Here is a 24,210-nt window from a genome sequence, read left to right on the forward strand (position 1 = left end):
CCCGCGCATCAACACTAACAGAATTTCTTATCGACAACTGTTACATAAGTTTCTAAATTCACTTGAAAAAGCCCTTCAAAACACTCCTGCAGGGGATGCAGAGACCAAGTGGGCCCACATCAGAGACTCTATCTATGATTCAGCAATGATCACCTATGGCAAACGTGAGAAGCAGAATGCAGACTGGTTTCAATTTCACTTTGAAGAGCTGGAACCTGTCGTAGCCGCTAAGCACATTGCACTGCTGAACTACAAGAAATCCCCCAGCGAGTTAACATCCTTAGCATTTAAAGCCACCAGAAGCACTGCACAAAGAACAGCTAGACGCTGCACAAATGACTACTGGCAAAACCTATGCAGTCGTATTCAGCTGGCCTCCGATACCGGAATCATCAGAGGAATGTATGATGGCATTAAGAGAGCTTTTGGGTCAACCATCAAGAAGATCGCCCCCCCTCAAGTCTAAATCAGCAGACACGATCACTGACCAATGCAAGCAAATGGACCGCTGGGTGGAGCACGACCTAGAACTGTACTCCAGGGAAAAATACACTCAATGCAGCCCAGTTTCTGCCAGTCATGGATGAGCTGGACGAACAGCCAACAAAATCGGAACTCAGTAATCCCATCGATTTTCTAGCCAATGGAAAAGCCCCTGGAGAGGATGGCGTTACCCCTGAAATAATCAAGAGTGCCAAGCCTACTATACTCTCAGCACTCCATGAACTGCTTTGCCTGTGCTGGGATGAGGGAGCAGTACCACAGGACATGCACGATGCCAATATCATCACCCTCTATAAGAACAAGGGTGACCGCGGCGACTGCAACAGCTACCGTGGAATCTCCCTGCTCAGCATTGTGGGGGAAAGCCTTCGCTCGAGTCGTTTTAAGCAGACTCCAGAAGCTGGCTGAGCATGTCTACCCTGAGGCACAGTGCAGCTTTCGAGCAGAGATGAGAGTGACTGCCCTTGACATCAAGGCAGCATTTGACCGAGTATGGCATCAAGGAGCCCGAGCAAAACTGAGGTCAATGGGAATCAGGGGGAAAACCCTCCGCTGGCTGGAGTCATACCTAGCACAAAGGAAGGTGACTGTGGTTGTTGGAGGTCAATCACCTGAGTTCCAGGACATCACTGCAGGAGTTCCTCAGGTTAGTGTCCTAGGCCCAACCACCTTCAGCTGCTTCATCAATGACCATCCTTCAATCATAAGGTCAGAAGTGGGGATGTTCGCTGATGATTGCACAATGTTCAGCACCATTCGTGACTCTTCAGATACTGAAGCAGTCCGTGTAGAAATGCAGCAAGACCTGGACAATATCCAGGCTTGGGCTGATAAGTGGCAAGTAACATTCATGCCACACAAGTGCCAGGCAATGACCATTTCCAACAAGAGAGAATCTAACCATCTCCCCTTGACATTCAATGGTATTACTATCACTGAATCCCCCACTATCAACATCCTAAGGGTTACCATTGACCAGAAACTGAACTGGAGTAGCCATATAAATACCGTGGCTACAAGAGCAGGTCAGAGGCTAGGAATCCTGCGGCAAGTAACTCACCTCCTGACTCCCCAAAGTCTGTACACCATCTACAAGGCACAAGTCAGGAGTGTGATGGAATACTCTCCACTTGCCTGGATGGGTGAAGCTCCAACACTCAAGAAGCTCGACACCATCCAGGACAAAGCAGCCCGCTTGATTGGCACCCCATCTACAAACATTCACTCCCTCCACCACCGACACACAGTGGCAGCAGTGTGTACCATCTACAAGATGCACTGCAGCAATGCACCAAGGCTCCTTAGACAGCACCTTCCAAACCCGCGACTTCTACCAACTAGAAGGACAAGGGCAGCAGTTGCATGGGAACACCACCACCTGCAAGTTCTCCTCCAAGCCACACATCATCCTGATTTGGAACTATATCGCCGTTCCTTCACTGTCGCTGGGTCAAATTCCTGGAACTCCCTTCCTAACAGCACTGTGGGTGTACCTACCCCACATGGACTGCAGCGGTTCAAGAAGGCAGCCTCAAGGGCAATTAGGGATGGGCAATAAATGCTGGCCTGGCCAGCGATGCCCACATCCCATGAATGACTAAAAAAAAAGATCCACCATTAACATGCTGTTCTCCCTCCGCCAGCTACAGGAGAAATGCCGTGAACAACAGATGCCCCTCTACATTGCTTTCATAGATCTCACCAAAGCCTTTGATCTCGTCAGCAGATGTGGTCTCTACAGACTACTAGCAAGGATTGGATGTCTGCCAAAGCTACTAAGTAGCATCACCTCATTCTATGGCAATATGAAAGGCATAATTCAACATAGCGGTGCCTCATCAGACCCCTTTCCCACCCTGAGTGGCGTGAAACAGGGCTGTGTTCTCGCACCTACACTGTTTGGGATCTTCTTCTCACTGCTGCTCTCACATGCATTCCACTCTTCAGAAGAAGGAATTTTCCTCCACACAAGAACAGATGGCAGGTTGTTCAACCTTGCCCAGCTTAGAGCGAAGACCAAAGTACGGAAAGTCCTCATCAGGGAACACCTCTTTGCTGACGATGCTGCTTTAACATCTCACACTGAAGAGTGTCTGCAGAGACTCATCAACAGGATTACGGCTGCCTGCAACGAATTTGGCCTAACCATCAGCCTCAAGAAAATGAACATCATGAGACAGGATGTCAGAAATGCTCCATCCATCAATATCGGCGACCACGCTCTGGAAGTGGTTCAAGAGTTCATCTACTTAGGCTCAACTATCACCAGTAACCTGTCTCTAGATGCAGAAATCAACAAGCACATGGGAAAGGCGTCCGCGGCTATGTCCAGACTGGCCAAGAGAGTGTGGGAAAATGGCGCACTGACACAGAACACAAAAGTCCGAGTGTATCAAGTCTGTGTCCTCAGTACCTTGCTCTACTGCAGTGAGACCTGGACAACGTATGTCAGTCAAGAGCTACGTCTCAACGCATTCCATCTTCGCTGCCTCCGGAGAATCCTTGGCATCAGGTGGCAGGACCGTATCTCCAACGCAGAAGTCCTCGAGGCGGCCAACATCCCCAGCATATACGCCCTACTGAGCCAGCGGTGCTTGAGATGGCTTGGCTATGTGAGCTGCAAGGAAGATGGCAGGATCCCCAAGGATGCATTGTACAGCGAGCTCGTCACTGGTGTCAGACCTACCGGCCGTCCATGTCTCCGCTTTAAAGACGTCTGCAAACGTGACATGAAGTTTTGCGACATTGATCACAAGTCGTGGGAGTCAGTTGCCAGTGATCGCCAGAGCTGGCGGGCAGCCATAAAGGTGGGGCTTAAGAGTGGCAAGTCGAAGAGACTTAGTTGGCAGGAAAAAAGACAGAAATGCAAGGGGAGAGCCAACTGTGTAACAGCCCCGACAACCAATTTTATCTGCAGCACCTGTGGAAGAGTCTGTCACTCTAGAATTGGCCTTTATAGCCACTCCAGGCACTGCTTCACAAACCACTGACCACCTCCAGGCACTTACCCATTGTCTCCCGAGACAAGGAGGCCAAAGAAGCAGAAGGTCCTATAGGCACTCGGCGGAGACTGCAGCAAATTTCCAGGACCCTCAGACCAACCTAACTGGTCCCTTCACCCAGGTTAGATTTAAATCTCCCTGTCTGATGTGAAAGGGCCAAAGTCAAAGTTGTGAAAAATCACTGCATCACCCAATCTATCTTCGAAACAATACGTTTACAGCACAGAACGAGGCAATTCAGGCGGCGTGATTTCACCATCCTTTCCTAAATGGATGTTAATATACCGAAGCGAAGGGGCGGAGGTAAATGAATCCGCCACCTTGATAGCTGTTTGTTATTTATGTAGCAAGTATGCGTGAAATGTGTTCAACATTCTTTACTGTGATTAATTGCAGTTTAACGAGTTCCAGTTGCCATTCAGAACAATGAAACGCCTCCAGTGTTGGGTTGGGCCACATCAGTGCGATATGTTTAGAACAAGGAAATGAAGTTTAGGTGAGAGGGGACTAAGTTCCAAATGAGCTGGTTTCAGGATATTGAATAAAAGTTAGTGATCTGTAAGATGTGGAAGCTGAGAATTATTGTATAAATTCATATTTTGTATGTAAAAGAATAATAGTTTAGGGTATATACCCATTCATCAAACTTGTCACCATTCTGCACTTGTGAAGGAGACACCGCAGGTTTGTTTCTGAACTTGCTGAATTGGGTGTGGATGTTTTGACTGATAAAAACCAGAATCTGAGCAACTTGTGAGCAGAGCAGCTGCAGTAAAGCAACAGGTTCCAACCCAGGCAACTCACAGCACCAGAGCCTGGGACCATTGAAACCGTGCCAGGATTCAGGAGTTCACTGGCAATGGAAGAAAGTATACCTGCACTTTGAGAAGGGAAATAATAACTTTTAAAAGTCTGGCAGAGGAGTTTGAAACCTCACGATGTCTCTCACTCTGTTTCTGAAGAAAATTTCTAACCTCAGCGGGAAGTATGATAGGCAGGTTCACATTACATTTCGAGGTAAGGATTCGCCGTTACTGCTGCCTTATAATTATCTTTCTGTCTGCTGTGAGACTGTAGGTCTGGCTGGTTGTTTGTGGAGGGAAAGGCTGCCAAATATCTGGAGGTCGGCGACAGTCTGAACTTTAGCGCTGGGAGCTTCGTTCCCCAAACACCATTATATTTACAAAGAGTTTGTGCAAATTATCTCATTCTAGGCATTGCTGAGGATTCGCTGCGGAGCTGAAGCTAAATGAACTTTTGAGCCTTTTCCTGCCTTGGCTAATTCACGAGGCCATTCTCCATGTGTTACTTCATCTGCTGCTATTTGGCCATGAACGCATCAGCCCTCGACTGACATCCGACCTCTTTCTATTATTTATTTTTATTTAGAGATACAGCACTGAAACAGGCCCTTCGGCCCACCTAGTCTGTGCCGACCAACAACCACCCATTTATACTAATCCTACATTAATCCCATATTCCTACCGCCTCCCCTCAATTCCCCTACCACCTACCTACACTAGGGGCAATTTACAATGGCCAATTTACCTATCAACCTGCAAGTCTTTGGCTGTGGGAGGAAACCGGAGTACCCGGAGGAAACCCATGCAGTCACAGGGAGAACTTGCAAACTCCACACAGGCAGTGCCCAGAACTGAACCCGGGTCGCTGGAGCTGTGAGGCTGTGGTGCTAACCACTGCGCCACTGTGCTGCCCATTATCTCCTTGGTCTTAACATCATAGAACCATAGAAAAATTACGGCACAAAAGGAGGCCATTCAGCCCATCGTGTCTGCGCCGGCCAAAAAAACTAGCTGCCCAATCTAATCCCACCTTCCAGCACCTGGTCCTTAGCCCGGCAGGTTACAGCATTTCAGGTGCTTATCTTTTGTAGTAATCTTTTATGTCATTGGTCCTGCTGACTAAATTAAAAAAGCAGGAAGTGAAACCAGATTAAAAATCGAAATATAAACAGAAAATGCTGGAAATACTCACCATGTCGGGCAGTATCGGTGTAGAGAGAAACAGAGTTAACTTTTCAGTTCAATGACCCTTCATCGGAACTCCTGATCTGATTGAAGTGACATTTCCATTCCCTTTTAACTTTACAGTAATTAACAGCCATAGTTTTAACATTTATTCTGCAGTTACTGCAGTCCCTCATTCTGTCCCTGCCTCTTATTTTTCACTCTGCAAGACAATAAACAGATAGAAGAACCAAAGAAAAGAATGAGGCGAGAAGAGGCATCCAGTACATCGAAGGCCATCCTGGTAGAACTCAAACATAAAATCTCTCCTAGTGTTGAGCTGCATTGTGAATGTGTCTAATGTCTTTGCCTCGAGTATCTTAATTCAATAGATCATTCCAAACATTCAGCAAATCTAACTAACAAAATCTTAAATCAACTTTTTTTAAAGTTTACTTTCCATTTACTTAGACATACAAGCATGTGAATATGAGACAGGAAAACATGAGCTTGTCCATGGATCCAATCTCATTCAGCCATGTGGGGCTGAGCACTGTGATCCCCAAATCCGCCCCACTGATCCCCAAAACCCAGCCTCTCCCTTCTCTGTACCCCCTGCAATAATGGAATATCCCTTTTCAAATAGAGACACCCAATTGTACAAAGTACACCAGCTGTGATCTCATCAGCATTAAGTACAGTTTTAAATGACCTCTGCATTTATATGTGTTAGCCCTAGCCTTGCATCCTATATTTTGTTTGCTTTAACAAACTGTAAACATTGTGCTGATAATTTTAGTGACTGTCATCTAAAACCCAAGTTATCTCTCTTGCTTCACTTCAAGTATATTTTCATTCAGCGTATAATGCACATCAATCTTTCCTGCTTTATGTCATAACTATACTTTTCCTATATTAAATTGCATTCACATCTCACACATACATATTGCATAGGGTTACATAGGTTACATGGCACAGAAATAGGCCAGTCGGCTCAACCAGTCCATGGCAGCATTGATGCTGCACTCAATCCTCCTCCTGTCTTTCCTCATCCAAATCTATCTTCATAATCCTCTATTCCTTTCTCCCTCATGTGTTTGTCTAGCTTCCCCTTAATTGTATCTATACTATTCACCTCAACCACTCCCTGGGTAACGAGTTCCACATTTTCACCACTCTGGGTCAAGAAATTTCTTCTGAATTCCCGATTGGATTTCTTGGTGACTATCTTATATTGATGGTCTCTAGTTCTTCCTCACAAGTGCAAACATTCTCTATGGGGAGGATTTTATGTCAGCGACAGGGTCTCGGCCACTGGCGAGAGCTCCATGTGCCCCTTTGTGGGAAGGCACTTAAGTGGACAGGGGCGGGCCTTCCCCGGGATTAAGGACCCGGGTGATGGATGCCCCGCCCACTGAGAGTTGCCAGCCAATCAGAGGCCAGCAGCTCTTTTACTGACCGGCACCACTGAGAAGGCGATGGTTGCTGCTGTAATGCACCCACCCGAGGCCCAGAATCGTCAGGGGACCCAGACTACTGGTGTGTCAGGGCAGGAGGGGTTTCATGGGGGAGGGGATTGTAGGGGCTTGGCAGCAAGGGCAGGGTTTGGCTCTCAGCAGGCCCCCCCTTCCTGATCCCGGGTTCCTCGACCAGGCACTAAATGCCTTTGAACGAACAACCCTCCCTGTGTGCCCTCCCCCACCCAGACCCAGGAGCTGGCAAGCAACCTGCACAGGTTTACTTGTAGTACTCCCTGTATGGTGACAGGCCTGCCCACTGCTGGTCTAATACTGGCAGAGGTGGGATGAGCCCTTAATTGGGCATTAATTGCCCACTTAAGGGCCTCAATTGGTGGCAGGGAAGGAAAGCAGCTCACAGGCCTTCCCACCATGGACTTAATTGAGGTGGAGGTGGGAAGGTGACGGAGTCCCCACCTGTCACTATCCCACCCAATTAAATGCTTTGCCCGCCTCCAAACTCGCCACGGGGGAGAGCATGAAATTCCCCCCCCTCTTATCCACTCTTCCTAAACCTTTTATAATTTGAAAGATCTCTATTACTGGGTGGTGCAGTGGTTAGTACTGCAGCCTCACAGCTCCAGCAACCCAGGTTCAGTTCTGGGTACTGCCTGTGTGGAGTTTGCAAGTTCTCCCTGTGACCGCGTGGGTTTCCTCCGGGTGCTCTGGTTTCCTCCCACATGCCAAAGACTTGCGGGTTGATAGGTAAATTGGCCATTGTAAAAATTGCCCCTAGTGTAGGTAGGTGGTAAGAGAATTGAGGGAAGGTGGGGATGTGAGAGGGAAAATGGGATTAATGTAGCATTAGTATAAATGGGTGGTTGATGGTCAGCGTGGACTCAGTGGGCTGAAGGGCCTGTTTCGGTGCTGTGTCTCTCTATGACTCTATTAAGTTACCCCACTGCCTCTTTTTTCAAGAGAAAAGAGACTGAGCCTCTTTGTTTCCTGATATATATCCCCATGCTTTTCTGGCATTATCCTTGTAAATCTTCTCTGCACCCGCTCCAGTGCCTCTATATTCTTTTTATAATGCGGCGACCAGAACCGCACGCAGCACTCTCAGTTTGGTTTAACCAAAATTCAGTACAGGTTTAGCATAACCTCCCTACTTTTCAATTCGATTCCTCTAGAAATAAAGCCTAGTGCTTGCTTTGCATTTTTATGGCCGTACTAACTTGTGGCACAACTTTTAATGATTGGTGCATTTTAAAAATTCTTTTACGGGATGTGGACATTGCTGGCAAGGCCAGCATTTGTTGCCCATCCCTAATTGCTACGTAAGAGTCAACCACATTGCTATGGGTCTGAAGTCGAGGCTAGACCAGGTAAGGACGGCAGATTTCCTTCCCTAAAGGACATTAGTGAACGAGATGGGTTTTTACAACAATCAATGATAGTTTCATGGTACCATTAGTGAGACTAGCTTTCAATTTCAGATTTTTATGAATTAACTGAATTTATTAATTAAATTTGAATTCCACCAACTGCCATTTGACCCCATGCCCCCTCGGGCATTAGTCTAGGTTGCTGGAGTACTAGTTTAGTGACTTCACCACGATGCTGCTGTCTCCCCAGCTACCAACTCCCTTTATTTCTTTACCCCACCTAGACTCGCACCTTCCAAATAATAGGTGACCTCCCTATTCTTCCTACCAAAATGTTGATGAAAGGCCATCAACCTGAAATATTAACTGTGTTTCCCTCTCCATAGATGCTGCCAGACCTGCTGAGTATTTCCAGCATTTGCTGTTTTTATTTCAGGTTTCCAGCATCTGCAGTATTATTGCCTTTGTAAGAATCTATCAAGCTTTGTCTTGAAATTTTCAATTGACCCCCAGCCTCAACAGCCTTCTAGGGGAGAGAGTTCTAGATTTCCACTACTCTTTGTGTGAAGAAGTGCTTCATGACATTGCCCCTAAACAGCCTGGCTCTAATTTTGAAGTTCTGTCCCTTGTTCTGGACTCTCCCACCAGAGGGAATAGTTTCCTGGACCTACCCTATTGAATTCTTCAATTGTTTTAAACATTCCGATCAGATCACCTCTTTTTATCCTACAATCAAGGGAATACAAGCCATGTAACCCGGCTTCGTAACTTAACTGTTTAAGCCCTAGTGAATCTGCACTGCACCCCTCTAAGGTCTTCTTAAGGTGTGGTGCACAAAACTGAACACGGTTGCTCCAGATGGGGTCTGACCAAGGCTCTATACAACTGAAACATCATTTCCAAACTCTTTGTATTCCAATCCCCTTGAGACATTCCACTAGCCTTTTTGATTATGTTTTGTACCAGTGCACTAGTTTTTAGTGGCCTAGCAGCTGACCAGTGACATTCAAGTGAGGGCAGCAGTTAAAATGTGGCTGGCCTCAGACTTACTGCATGTGGATTACCATCCACTCCTCCCAGGAGATAAAAGCAGCTCCTTTATTTCAGGCTGGACTACGTGTGCTGGGTGACATCGGATAGGAGAGTGGCCTGTGTAATCCCAGAGAATCCGGCTAATTACAGACAGTGAGTTTAACATCGGTGGGTAGGGAAATCTCAGTCAGACTTTAATAGTTTGTAGCTATATAGTAACAACATTCCAACTTGGTCAAGTTTCCCAGCATGTCATCTTGTAACACTTCTGTGTCCGACTTTTTGTTGTTGATACTTTTAACTAAATTCAAAACAGAGTGTAAGGATAAGCTCAGAATCTCAGAATTATTACAGTGCAGTAGGAGGCCAGTCAACGCATCATGTCTGCACTGGCTCTCCGAAAGAGCAATTAACTCAGTCCCATTCCCCCGCCTTCTCCCCGTAACCCTGCACATTCTTCCTTTTCATATAACTGTCTGATTCCCTTTTGAATGCTTCAGTTGAACCTCCACATTCTCAGGCAGCGCATTCCAGACCTTAACCACTCACTGTGAAAACGTTTTTCCTCATGTCACTTTTGCTTCTCTTACCAATTACTTTAAATCTGTGCTCTCTTGTTCTCGATCCTTTCACGAGTGGGAACAGTTTCTCTCTATCTACTCTGTCCAGATCCCTCATGATTTTGAATATCTCTATCAAATCACCTCTCAGCCTTCTCTTCTCCAAGAAAAAGTCCCAACTTCTTCAGTCTATCTTCATAACTGACATTCCTTATCTCTGGAATCATTCTCGTGAATCTTTTCTGCACTCTCTGCAATGCCCTCACATCTTTCATAAAGTGCGGTGCCCAGAACTGGATGCAATACTCCAGCTGTACAAGTTCAACATAACCTCCTTGCTCTTGTACTCTATGCCCCTATTAATAAAGCCCAGGATACTGTATGCTTTATTAACCGCTCTCTCAACCTGTCTTGCCACCTTCAATGATTTATGCACATATACACCCAGGTCCCTCTTCTCCTGCACCCCCGTTAGAATTCAGTGGTGGGAAAGCTTTTGAGATTTGGGACAAAATTAAGAGTCAGTTGGACAAATGTGCATTAATTAAGGAAAGCCAGCATGGATTTGTTAAGGGCAAATCGTGTTTAACTAACTTGGATGTGTTTTTTGATGAGGTAACAGAAAGGGTTGATGAGGGTAATGCAGTTGATGTGGTGTACATGGACTTACAAAAGACATCTGATAAAGTGTGACATAACAGGCTTGTCAGCAAAGTTAGATCCCATGGAATAAAAGGGACAGGAGCAGCATGAATATGAAATTGGCTGAGTGACAGGAAACAGAGAGTGGTGGTGAACGGTTGTTTTTCGGGCTGGAGGAAGGTTTATAATAGGGTTCCCCCGGGGCGATGTTTGCATCCCTGCTTTTCTTGATATATATTAATGACCTAGACGTGGTGTTCAGGGTGCAATTGCAAAATTTGCGGATGACACAAAATTTGGAGTCATAGAGTTATCTTCTGCCATTCAGTCCATAGAGTCTTGGAAGTAGTGTGGACTGTGAGGAGGATAGTGATAGATTTCAAAAGGACATAGGCAGGCTGGTGGAATAGGTGGATATAGGGCAGATGAAATTTGATAGAGAGAAGTGTGAAGTAATTCATTTTGATAGGAAGAACGAGGAGAGGCAATATAAAATCAAAGGTACAATTCTAAAAGGGGCCGACGCAGAGGGACTTGAGTGTATTTGAGCACAAATCATTGAAGATTGCAGGGCAAGTTGAGAAAGCGGTTTATAACTTCACCATTTTTAAGCCATATTTCTGTTCTTGCAACAATATCATAATCCCACATGGCCATTTGTGTTTGTAGCTCACCAATCTTATTCATCACACTGTGCATTTACACACATGCATTCTAAACCTGTCTTTGTATTCCTCGTCGTCCTTCTTAGTCCTCTCCTATCTAATATGATATTACTTCCTTCTCTAGTACTAGCCAACAATGTCACTCCTTTATGCACCTTATTCCTCTTTCCTACTTCTATATGCTGGTGTCCGTCCCCCTGCCAGCTTAGTTTAAACCCTTCCCAACCACACTAGTGAACCTTCCCACGAGGATCTTGGTTCCAATCCTGTTGAGGTGTAACCTGTCCCTTTTGAATAGGTGCCTCCTGCCCCAGAACTGGTCCCAATGTCTCAAAAATCTGAAGCCCTTCCTCCTGCACCATACCTCAAGCCACTCATTGATCCCCTCTATCTTCCCATTTCGACTCCTGCTAGTGTATGACACTGGGAGTAATCCAGAGATTACTACCTGCAAGGTCCTACTTTTTAATTTCACCCCTAGCTCCTGAAATTCTGACCGTAGGACCTCAATACCTGCTCTCTCTGTGTCATTGGTACTGATGTGTACCACAACTTCTGGATCACTGTCACCCCCCACAGAATATTCTGCACCCTCTCTGTGATTTAACACCATGATGGGTAAGGTTTTAGAAACAGTAATCAGGAAAAACATCAACAGGCACTTGGCAAGGTTTGAGTTAATTAAGGAGAGTCAGCCGGGGTTTGTAAAAGGCAGATCATGCTTGAGTAATCTAATAGAATTTTTGATGAAGTAGTGGAGAAGGTTGATGAAGGAAAAGCGGTGGATGTCATCTATATGGATTTTAAGAAAACATTTGATAAAGTACCACATAAAAGGCTGGTTAACAAAATTGAGGCTCATGGATAGAAGGGTCAATGTCCAATTGGATAAAAAATTGACTTAAGGACAGAAAACAGCGAGTCGTGGTAAATGGTTGTTTTTCAGAGTGGTGAATGGTAGACAGTGGTGTTCCAAGGGTCAGTGCTGAGACCACTGCTTTTTTGCTAGGTATAAATGACTTAGATCTTGAAATACAGAGTAGAATTTTAAAATTTGCCAATGATACCAAACTTGGAGGAGTGGCAAACAGTGACAATGATACAAGCTGCCTGCAACAGGACATAGATAGGCTAGCAGAATGGGCAGTCAAGTGGTAGATTGAATTTAATACCGAGAAGTGTGAGATGATGCATTTTGGCAGAAGAGGTAGGCTGAGGCAATATAGACATAATAGTGAGTTCTAAAGAGTGTGCAGGAACAGAGGGACCTCGGGGTTCGTGTGCATCAGTCTTTGAAGGTGTCAGGACATAATTGAGAGAGTAGTTAGCAAAGCATATGGCATCTTGGGCTTCCTCAAAAGAGGTATTGAGTGCAAAAGCAGGAAAGTAATGCTGAACCTTTATAAAGCTCTGGTTAGGCCCCAACGGAAATTTTACATCCAGTTCTGGTCACCACACTTTAGGAAGGATGTGAGGGCCCTTCAGAGTGCGGAGGAGATTTACCAGAATGATTCCAGCGATGGGGGATTTTAGTTACAAAGTTAGGTTGGAAAAGCTGGGGTTGTCCTCCTTGGAGCAAAGGAGATTGAAGGGAAATTTAATAGAAGTGTACAAGATTATGACAGGCTTAGATAAGTTAAACAAGAAAATTTTTTTCACATTAACTGATGGTACAAGGACTAGGGGACACAGATTGAAAGTTTTGGGCAAGAGGTGCGGGAGGGATGTGAGGAAGAGCTTTTTTATGCAGTGATTGGTAATGACCTGGAACTCACTGGCCATGAGGATGGTGGAAGCGGAGACAATTAATGATTTCAAAAGGAAATTAGATGGGCTCTTGAAGGAAATAAACTTGCAGGGCTGTGGGGAACAAGAACAAGTGGGGGAGTGGGACTGACTGGATTGCTCCGCGGAGAGCTGGCATGGGCTTGATGGGCCGAATGGCCTCCTTCTATGCCGTAAATGATGCTTTGACACCGCACTATGTCCTTTACCCTGACACCAGGGAGGCAACACATCAAATGGGACTCATGAGGATGGTTACAAAAATTCTTGTCTGTCCCCCGAACTATGCAGTCTCCTGTAACGACTGCATTTCTACTCTTTGCTGTTCCCTCCTGTGCAGTCCCTTGTTCATTGGCACTGTGGTTTGTACTGCACGCCTTCAAGGTACCATCACTCCCAGCAGTTTCCAAAGTTACGTACTGGTTTGAGAGTGGCGCACACCCTAAAGACTCCTGCACCTCCTGCCTCTTCTTTCTCTTCCAAATGGCCACCCATCTACTACCCTGAACTCTGGTTGATGGGTTTACACTGGCGGTTTCCAGTACAATTGTGGACAAAGGAATTTAAAATAGCAAAAGTTTGAACAAAAGGTTTTATAGACAAGAAGTGCATACAGATGTAAGATTTTTTGGTAGACAGATGAACAGGATAAGCTAACTAGAAGATTTAAATATACTCAGGAATTGGGCAGAGAGATGGCAGATGAAATTTAATGTCGAGAAATGTAAAGTGCTTGACATGGGGACAGAAGATCCAAAAGGGAATACCACTTAAATAGAAAGAAAATAACGTATAGAAAATGAAAGGGTTCTGGGATTATCACTAACAATAAATTGAAGCTATCAATACTTGGGGGTAGTGAATAAAGCAAATCAGATATTGGGATGTATTAAAAGGTCCATGTTGAGCCAAAATAGAGCGGTAAACCTGCCACTTTATAAAACTTTGGTGCGACCGCACTTGGAATATTGGGTCCAGTTCTGGTTGCCACAGTACAGAAAGGATATTGCAGCTACAGAAAGGATACAGAGAGCAACCAGAATGATTGAGGGGATGGAGGGATTGGTTTAGAAGGGATTATATAAAATGGCATGTTCTTACTGGCAAAGAGAAGGTTGAGAGGTGATGTAATTGCTGTTTTTAGGATTTTAGGAGACTGGATAATGTCGACCATGACAAGTTAGTTCACCTTATCCAGAACAGCAGAACCAGAGGTCACGACGTGTGCTTGAAGGGGTTAAATACAAAATCTAATCCGTGGAAGCAATATTTCAGTGAGTTGGTGGTCAATCTATAGATCAGTCTCCCTAGGAACACGTTGGAAGCAGCTAGTGTTGATTCATTCAAATGTAAATTAGACAGATTCCTTTCATCAAATAATATTTTGCAATCCAATGTATGGAGAGATTTGAGACAGGACATGTGGTAAGTGGAGTGTTTTTGGGAGGAACAGGTGACTTTGGACGTATGGCTCCCAAAGCTCTCCACCACGGGGGTTTTCCTCACCTCATGTCTGGGTCTGTTGTCGACTTATTGATAGAAATTAATTGCTGTGATTAGTCAACATCTTCATTATCATTAATACCAGGATGGTAGAAGGGAAACTAGGTAAGCCTTGATCATTTCTCATTCAACTGCTCCTATGTTCTTATATTTCAATAAGATGTAAATAGACATTCATTTCTTAGAATAAATTCATTTGATGGACTGGAGAAACTTTGTCATTGCTAATGTTGAAAGTAATGTGAGTTCCTTTATCTGTTTTCAGGTTATACACACTTGACTAGAAAAGTGAAATGTGAATATGAAGCTGTCTTTAATGAGGTAAGACTGCAAATATGTAGTGTTAAGGCTTTTTCATCCATCAATGATGTCACCCACAAATTGCAGTTAAGCATCATTGATCCCATCCACTCAACAACCGATTTTACACTCAGTGGTTCTGCTCCCAAACTGCTTTTCCCTGGGCTGTGTTTGCTGGGCAATAGCAAAACTAGTGGACTACAAATCTACAGCTTTACAGTCAACCAAGTGCCTGGAGTTACAAAATATGTCAGCATGCTCTTCTATAGGCATGAACCTGGCTGACACTCTTCAAATGTAAGCTTAGACTGTTAGAACATTTCACCAGAGAAGACATCACTGCTCAGCTTGATAGCCCCAAAAATATGTTTTCCAGCAGTAGTCAGTGACTAGGGATCAGGATCAGGAGTGAGTTGCTGGTGATTCAGAGCAGTTGATCAGCAGATAACGCAGCACAAGCTGGAGCTGGACCTGAGACTATTCACAGATCAGTAAAACATCTGCCAGTACTTGAAGTTTTGAGATATTACTGCAACTGCTCAAAAGAAGGATGAAGTCAAAAAAAAACATAGGCCATGTGGGGCAGGGTTGAATGATAACTCCACCCAGCAGAAAAATTCCATCTTTTCTCTCTGCAGCAAAGCAGCTAAATGTTTCCTTCTCCTCCCTCCCCGCAACAGACCGGAGAATTATTGTACAGATGGTATTGCTCAAGCAACATTTCAATGCCTTATTTAGTTAGGAGGAAGAATTGGGCCCTTCCCTTCAGTTGGTGCAATACTATTGTCAATCCTCAATGTGTAAACAGATAGGAATTTAGTGATTATCAACCTTCATTAGTGAAACTATGTGTGTTTGTGGTGAAAAGTGATTGCTTTAACACGTTACAGTACAGGTTCTCAACTCAGGTCCATATGGAACATTTGTGAACCTCTACATCGGACAAGGATACTGCCAACATCAAAAGAGTCATAGAGTCATAAACCATAGAAACAGGTCCTTCGGCCCACCGCGTCCATGCCGACCATAATGCCTATCTATACTAATCCCACCTGCCTGCATTAATTCCATATCCCTCTATGCCTTGCTCATTCAAGTACCCGTCCAGATGCCTCTTAAATGTTGCTACTGTTCCTGCCTCCACGACCTCCTCAGGCAGCTCATTCCAGATACCCGCTATTCTTTGTGTGAAAAATTTACCCCTTTGATCCCCTTTAAACCTCCTCCCTCTCACCTTAAATCTATGCCCTGTAGTTTTAGTCACGCCAGCATGGAAAACAGACTCTGGCTATCTACCCTATCTATGCCTCTCATAATTTTATATATCTCTATCATGTCCCCTCTCAGCCTCCTTCGCTCCAGGGAAAACAGATCCAGCCTATCCTATCTCTCTTTATAACTCAAGCCCTCCAAACCAGGCAACATCCTTCACTCAGAACATGTAGTATCCTTCCGGGATTGGATAGTGAATGGGCATCACCTCTGATTGATGTTGAAGTCCTTTCCAGAACTTGCTTGAGTCCAAGGTGAACTGAGTGTGGGCCATTTCATCCCAGTCCCTAGTGGGCCCAAACCTACCCCCTAATTTGGTGCTGTTTGGATCTAAATGGACAATCTCATTCAGAATGACCACAAGGAACATAGGTATGGATAATAGAAACAACACTTGCAAAAGGCAATGGTCAACTATTAGGACATAGTCAAGGAAGCTTTACTCTGCATCCAGCCAAACTATACCTCATCTGGGGATGCTTGAAGGGTGCATGAAATGACAAAGTATTCTACTTTCCAGTGTTAACAATCTCAAAATTGAATTTCAAACTTGTTTTTCTCATCATTTTGGCTTGGTGAACTTGCACATACCTTTAGAACTCTACACCCAAACAATTAATCAAAGATGGGCGAGGTTTATACAGGGTGTGCTAGGGAGAGCTCAGCAAGTGCGTCATAACACTGAATATGCTGCAGCATTCATTCTGTAAATTAGCAGTGAGCTCCAGAGTAGAACCAGCCCTGGAGTTTTGGGATTTTTACTATTACATTTGTGTAGTATTTACACAGTAGAATTTGCCCCACCTTAAACAAAATGAGGTGGAGATCTCAGAATCTATTATCGTCGGAGAACCAAGTCAGAAATACACGGCAGCTTTTCAAAATTGGCAATAGGTTAGAGTCTGGCTGAAACAAATATTTTATAATGTCATAACTTCTGCTCAAAATCAGTCTTTCAGAAGAAGAATAAAAGCGAGTCCCAGTCTGCCTGATCAGATGGATGTAAAAGATTCCACAATGGTATTTGAAGCAGAGCAGGGGAACTCTCTGAGTGTCCTGGCCAATATTTATCCCTCAACCAGTACCCCAAAACAGATTAACTGATCAATATCTCACTTGCTGTTTGTGGGACTTAATCAAGCACAAATTGGCTGTATTTTTCTCTACACGACAACGTTGACCACATTTCAAAGATAGTTCACTGGCTACAAAGTGCTATTCCTGGTCTGTTGAAGTGTGGCCGGTCAGGGGGGAAGTGTGGCCGGTCAGGGGGGAAGTGTGGCCGGTCAGGGGGGAAGTGTGGCCGGTCAGGGGGGAAGTGTGGCCGGTCAGGGGGAAATGTGGCCATTCGGGAATCCTGTGCCAGGGTATGTGAAGCCACGTGTGGAAGTGATGGGCAAGCACCAGTTTGGCTTAGTTGGAAGAAAGTGAAACGAGGACCGGACACTCATCCGCACTGGAGTCCAGCTCAGTTTGTCAACAGCTGCATGAGGGAATTACAAATTGCAGTTTGGGAGCAGCACACTTCACACAGCCCAGCACAACTGAACCCAAACAAGGCAATATTTCAACATTACAATTGAAAAACACACACACACACAGAAACAGGCACACACACACGGAAATACACACAGAAACACGGAAATACACACAGAAACACACACACACAGAAATACACACACACACACAGAAATACACACACACACACACGGAAATACACACAAACACACACACACACACAGACAAACGCACACACACAGAAAGACACACGCACACGGAAATACACACAAACACACACGCACACAGAAATACACACACGCACACAGAAATACACACACGCACACAGAAATACACACACGCACACGGAAATACACAGAAACACACACACACACAGAAACACACACACACACAGAAACATAAACACACACACAGAAACATAAACACACACACAGAAATACACAGACACACGCGGAAATACACAGAAACACACACACACACACAGAAACACACACACACACAGAAACACACACACAGAAATACACACACACACACACAGAAATACACACACACACAGAAATACACACACACACACACACCGAGAAATACACACAGAAATACACACACACACACACACAAACGTACACACACACAAAACACACACACACAACATACGCAGAAATATACACACATAGAAACACACACACGGAAGTTCTGTGGAGAAGTGGTGGCATAGTGGTGTTGTCACTGCACTAATAACCCAAACACCCAGAGTATTGTTCTGGGGTCATGGGTTCGAATTCCCACCACGGCAGAAGATAGAATTTGAGATCAGTTAATAAATCTGTAACTAAAAGCTAGTCTAATGATGGCCATGAAGCCATTGTCAATGGTTGTAAAAACCCATCTGGTTCACTAATGTCCTTCAGGGAAGGAAATCTGCTGTCCTTACCTGGTAGAGTCTACATGTGACTCCAGACCCACAACAATGTGGTTGACTCTGAAATGGCCTAGCAAGCTGCTCAGTTATATGTAATCACTACGAAATAAATAAGGAATGAAACTGGATGGACCAGCCGGCATCGACCTAGGCACCGGAAACAATAATGGCAAACCCAGCCCTGTCCATCCTGCAAAGTCTCCTTACTAACATCTGGGGGCTTGTGCCAAAGTTGGGAGAGCTGTCCCACAGACTAGTCAAGCAACAGCCTGACATAGTCATACTCACGGACTCATACCTTAAAGACAATGTCCTCGATGCTGCCATCACCATCCCCGGGTATGTCCTGTCCCACCGGCAGGACAGACCCACCAGAGGTGGCAGCACAGTGGTATACAGTAGGGAGGGAGTTGCCCTGGGAGGCCTCGATATCGGCTCCAGACCCTATGAAGTCTCATGGCAGCTGATGAACCAGTACTCCTCCATGTTGAACACCACTTAGAAGAAGCACTGAGGGTGGCAAGGGCACAGAATGTACACTGGGTGGAGGACTTCAATGTCCATCACCAGGAGTGGCTCAGTAGCACCACTATTGACCGAGCTGGCCGAGTCCTAAAGGACATAGCTGCTAGACGGATATGCGGCAGGTGGTGAGGGAACCAACAAGAAGGAAAAATATACTTGACCTCTTCCTCACCAATCTGCCGGCCGCAGATGCATCTGTCCATGACAGTATTGGTAGGAGTGACCACCACACAGTCCTTGTGGAGACCCTCCATCGTGTTGTGTGGCACTATCACCGTTCTAAATGGGATAAATTTCAAACAGATCTAGCAATGCAAAACTGGGCATCCATGAGATGCTGTGGGCCATCACCAACAGCAGAATTGTACTCAAACACAATGTGTAACCTCATGTCCCAGCTTATCCCCCACTCTACCATTACCATCAAGCCAGGAGACCATCCCTGGTTCAATGAAGAGTGCAGGATGGTATGTCAGGAGCAGCACCAGGCATACCTAAAAATGAGGTTTCAACCTGGTGAAGCTACAACCCAGGATTACTTGCAGGTCAAACAGCTTAAGTAGCATGCGATAGACAGAGCTAAGTGATCCCATAACCAATGGATCAGATCTAAGCTCTGCAGTCCTACCACGTCCAGTCGTGAATGGTGGTGGACAATTAAACAACTAACTGGAGGAAGTGGCTCCACAAATATCCCCATCCTCAATGATGGGGGAGCCCAGCACATCAGTGCGAAAGATAAGGGAGAAGCATTTGCAACATACATACGAACATATGAAATAAAAACAAGAAATGCTGGAAATAATCAGCAGGTCTGGCAACATCTGTGGAGAGAGAAGCAGAGTTAACGTTTCAGGTCAGTGACCCTTTTTCAGAACTGGCAAATATTAGAAATGTAAAAGGTTATAAGCAAGTAAAGCAGAGATGGGGCAAGAGATAACAAAGGAGAAGGTGTCAATAGGACAAGGATTCTGTGACCTTGTCCTATCTACACCTTCTCCTTTGTTATCTCTTGCCCCACCCCCACTTTACTTGCTGATAACCTTTTACATTTCCAATATTTGCCAGATCTGAAAAAGGGTCACTGACCTGAAACGTTAACTTTGCTTCTCTCTCCACAGATGCTGCCAGACTTGCTGAGTATTTCCAGCATTTCTTGTTTTATTTCAGATTTCCAGCATCCTCAGTATTTTGCTTTTATACGAACATATGAATTAGGAGCAGGAATAGGCCACTCGGCCCTTCGAACCTGCTCCACCATTCAATACGTTCATCGCTGAACTGATTGCTCCACATTTCCACCTATCCCCAATAACCTTCCACCCCCTCATCAACAATCCTCCGCCAGAAGTGCCAAGTGGATGATCCATCTCGGCCTCCTCCTGAAGTCCCCAGCATCACAGATGCCAGTCTTCAGCCAATTCAATTCATTCCGCATAATATCAAGAAAAGACTGAAGGCACTGGGATTCTGCAAGGGCTATGGGCCCTGTCATCATTCTGGCAATAGTACCGAAAACCTGTGCTCCAGAACTTGCTGCGCCCCTAGCCAAGCTGTTCCAGTACAACTACAACATTGGCATCTACCCGGCAATGTGGAAAATTGTCCAGGTATGTCCTGCACACAAAAAGCAGGACAAGTCCAACCCGGCCAATTACCGCCCCATCAGTCTACTCTCGATCATCTGTAAAGTGATGGAAGGTGTCGTTGACAGTGCTATCAAGTGGCACTTGCTTAGCAATAACCTGCTTAGTGACACTCAGTTTGGCTTCTGTCAGGGCCACTCAGCTCCTGACCTCATTACAGCCTTGGTTCAAACATAGACAAAAGAGCTGAACTCAAGAGGTGAGATGAGAGTGACTGCCCTTGACATCAATGCAGCATTTGACCGAGTATGGCATCAAGGAGCCCTAGCAAAACTGGAGTCAATGGGAATCAGGGGGAAACTCTCCGCTGGTTGGAGTAATACCTAACGCAAAGGGAGATGGTTGTGGTTATTGGAGGTCAATCATCTCAGCTCCAGGACATCACTGCAGGAGTTCCTCAGGGTAGTGTCCTAGTTCCAAACATCTTCAGCTGCTTCATCAATGACCTTCCTTCAATCATAAGGTCAGAAGTGGGGATGTTCGCTGATGATTGCACAGTATTCAGCACCATTCACAACTCCTCAGATACTGAAGCAGTCCATGTAGAAATCCAGCAAGACCTGGACAATATCCAGGCTTCTGTTGATAAGTAGCAAGTAACATTTGCACTGCACAAGTGCCAGGCAATGACCATCTCCAACAGGAGAGAATCTAACCATCTCCCCTTGACATTCAATGGCATTATGATTGCTGAATCCCCCACTATCAACATTCTAGTGGTTACCATTGACTAGAAACTGAACTGGAGTAGCCACATAAATACTGTGGCTATAAGAGCAGGTCAGAGGCTGGGAATTCTGTGATGAGTAACTCACCTCCTGACTCTCCAAAGCATGTCCACCATCTACAAGGCACAAGTCAGGAGTGTGATGGAATACTCTCCACTTGCCTGGATGGGTGCAGCTCCAACAACACTCAAGAAGCTCAGCACCATCCAGGACAAAGCAGCCCGCTTGATTGGCACCCCATCCACCACCTTCAACATTCACTCCCTCCACCACCGACGCACAGTGGCAGCAGTGTGTGCCATCTACAAGATGCACTGCAGCAACTCACCGAGGCTCCTTAGACAGCACCTTCCAAACCCGCGACATCTACCACCTAGAAGGACAAGGGCAGCAAATGCATGGGAACACCATCACCTGCAAGTTCCCCTCCAAGTCACACACCATCCTGAATTGGAACTATATCGCAGTTCCTTCACTGTCACTGGGTCAAAATCCTGGAACTCCCTTCCTAACGGTACTTTTGGTGAACCTACCCCAAGTGGACTGCAGCTGTTCACGAAGGCAGCTCACCACCACCTTCTCAAGGGTAATTAAGGATCGGCAACAAATGCTGGCCTGGCCAGCAATGCCCACATCAGATGAACGAATAAAAAAAACACACGCACACACAGAAACACACACACACACACACACAGAAACATACACAATCGTACGCACACATATAGAAACATACACACACAGAAACACACGAAACACAGACACAATCATACACACAAACACAAATATACACATGCAGAGAAACACACACACACAATAACATACACAAACAGACACACAATAACATACACAAACACACAGACAGAAACACACACACACAATAACATACACAAACACACCCACACAGTAACATACACAAACACACAGACACAGAAACACACACACACAGTAACATACACAGACACACAGACACAGGGACACGCACACACAGTAACATACACAAACACACAGACAGAAACACACACGCACAATAACATGCACAAACACACCCACACAGTAACATACACAAACACACAGACACAGAAACACACACACACAATAACATACACAAATACTCAGACAGAAACACACACACACAATAACATACACAAACACACCCACACAGTAACATACACAAACACACAGACACAGAAACACACACACACAATAACATACACAAACACACAGACAGAAACACACACACACAATAACATACACAAACACACCCACACAGTAACATACACAAACACACAGACACAGAAACACACACACACAGTAACATACACAGACACACAGACACAGGGACACGCACACACAGTAACATACACAAACACACAGACACAGAAACACACACACACAGTAACATACACAGACACACAGACACAGGGACACGCACACACAGTAACATACACAAACACGCACACACAGTAACATACACAAACACATACACACACAAACACATGCTTGGCATCTTTAGGGAGGCATAGAGAGTTTAGTGGTGATGCAATGCTTTGGCTGTTTAATGGTCTGCTGTGAGGGTCTGAGTAACTTCGAGTCTCAGCTTTGGTTTATGTTGTACCCAAGCAATTGGGTCTGAGCTGCTCAATAATAGTGTCTGACTCCCCCTCCTGTTTTGGGATTACATTGGTCACCAAACTGAGCAACTGCTATATCCCCTGAGACACTTCCCTATGTCAAGCCTCCTTAATCCGAATGGAGCAGTCTCTGGGTATAGTCAGCATTGAGGAGGGATCCAGGTCTGGATGCTGAGCATTGGTCAGGGATTTTTGTATGTATACATATTTATATCCTTTCACATATCAGTGTGACAGCGTCTGGGGAATCCAGCATGCAGAGTTTCAGTGGGAGGAGAGTGAGTATTAGGACCTTGTAGAACTCAGCATGATAACCAAAGCCCAGAGCACTTATGGAGGTCACTACCCCACCCGAATGCAAAACGGGATGGTGCTGCAGAACAGCCCCGGAACTGGATGAAGTTAAGCAGAAGTGTAAAAATATCTTTGACTTCTGTGCCTTGCAGGCAGTTTTAAGCATGTGGTCTGTCATTACCCAACACAAGGGAAACCCAAAATGGCAGCCTTGATTTCACATTGAATCTGCTGAAGTAGTGAATAAAAAATAAAACTTCCAAACTTTTATTTTTAGTGATTAGTTCCATTTAGCTTTAATATTTTGCAGTGTGAATTTAGGATTGTTTGAGTTAAACATAACAGACTGTGTGTTGCAGGAATTCCGCTGGCCTCATTATGGAAGGGACATTATTGAAGAGATGCTGGAAATCAAAGTTTATAATCACAGCAAACTCTTCAGTCACAGGTGAGTGTCGGGTGTCAGAGCTCCCTCAAACAAGGCCCTCAGTAAATGGAGGGAAATCAGTTTGACTCAGCCGGTAACACTCAGGAGTTGGAAGGCTGTGGGTCTGAGTTTAGCACCTGGATTTTGGTGTGTTTGGCTAGGGTGGGATGCTGCAGTCATGGGGTGGGGGTATGGGCGGGATAGGGGAAATCGCATCAGTCCGTTTGTGGGGGCACAGGGAGGGGTGTCCCTGTCGGGTTGGGGGGGTGTAGGAGGTGCTGCGTGTGGAGATTTGAGTTTGGTGAGTGGGGAGTTTGGTGAAGGGGGAGGAGGTGTTCCATTTTTCTACTTTTTTTTCAACTTTTTTAACCCTCCAGTCTTTGGTTCTTGCTTCAGTGCAGTTGAAAGAGCTGGTTGGTGAGTACCTGGTAAGCAATCTGACTTATAA

The 24,210-nt window shown here is 45.2% G+C and overlaps 1 protein-coding gene across 1 annotated transcript in view; it reads left to right on the forward strand.

Moving 5' to 3' along the window:
• The first annotated feature begins 4,323 nt into the window (after positions 1-4,323).
• The window catches only part of LOC137378425 (fer-1-like protein 4), a 518,691-nt gene continuing 498,804 nt past the window's right edge, over positions 4,324-24,210 (forward strand). Inside the window, 3 exon segments of the mRNA XM_068048756.1 lie at positions 4,324-4,523; positions 14,768-14,823; positions 23,695-23,783. Coding sequence (XP_067904857.1) covers positions 4,445-4,523; positions 14,768-14,823; positions 23,695-23,783 — 224 coding nt within the window. The 5' untranslated portion in view covers positions 4,324-4,444.

Source organism: Heterodontus francisci, chromosome 16, assembly GCF_036365525.1.
Source record: "Heterodontus francisci isolate sHetFra1 chromosome 16, sHetFra1.hap1, whole genome shotgun sequence".
In the NCBI taxonomy this organism is placed as follows: Eukaryota; Metazoa; Chordata; class Chondrichthyes; order Heterodontiformes; family Heterodontidae; genus Heterodontus; species Heterodontus francisci.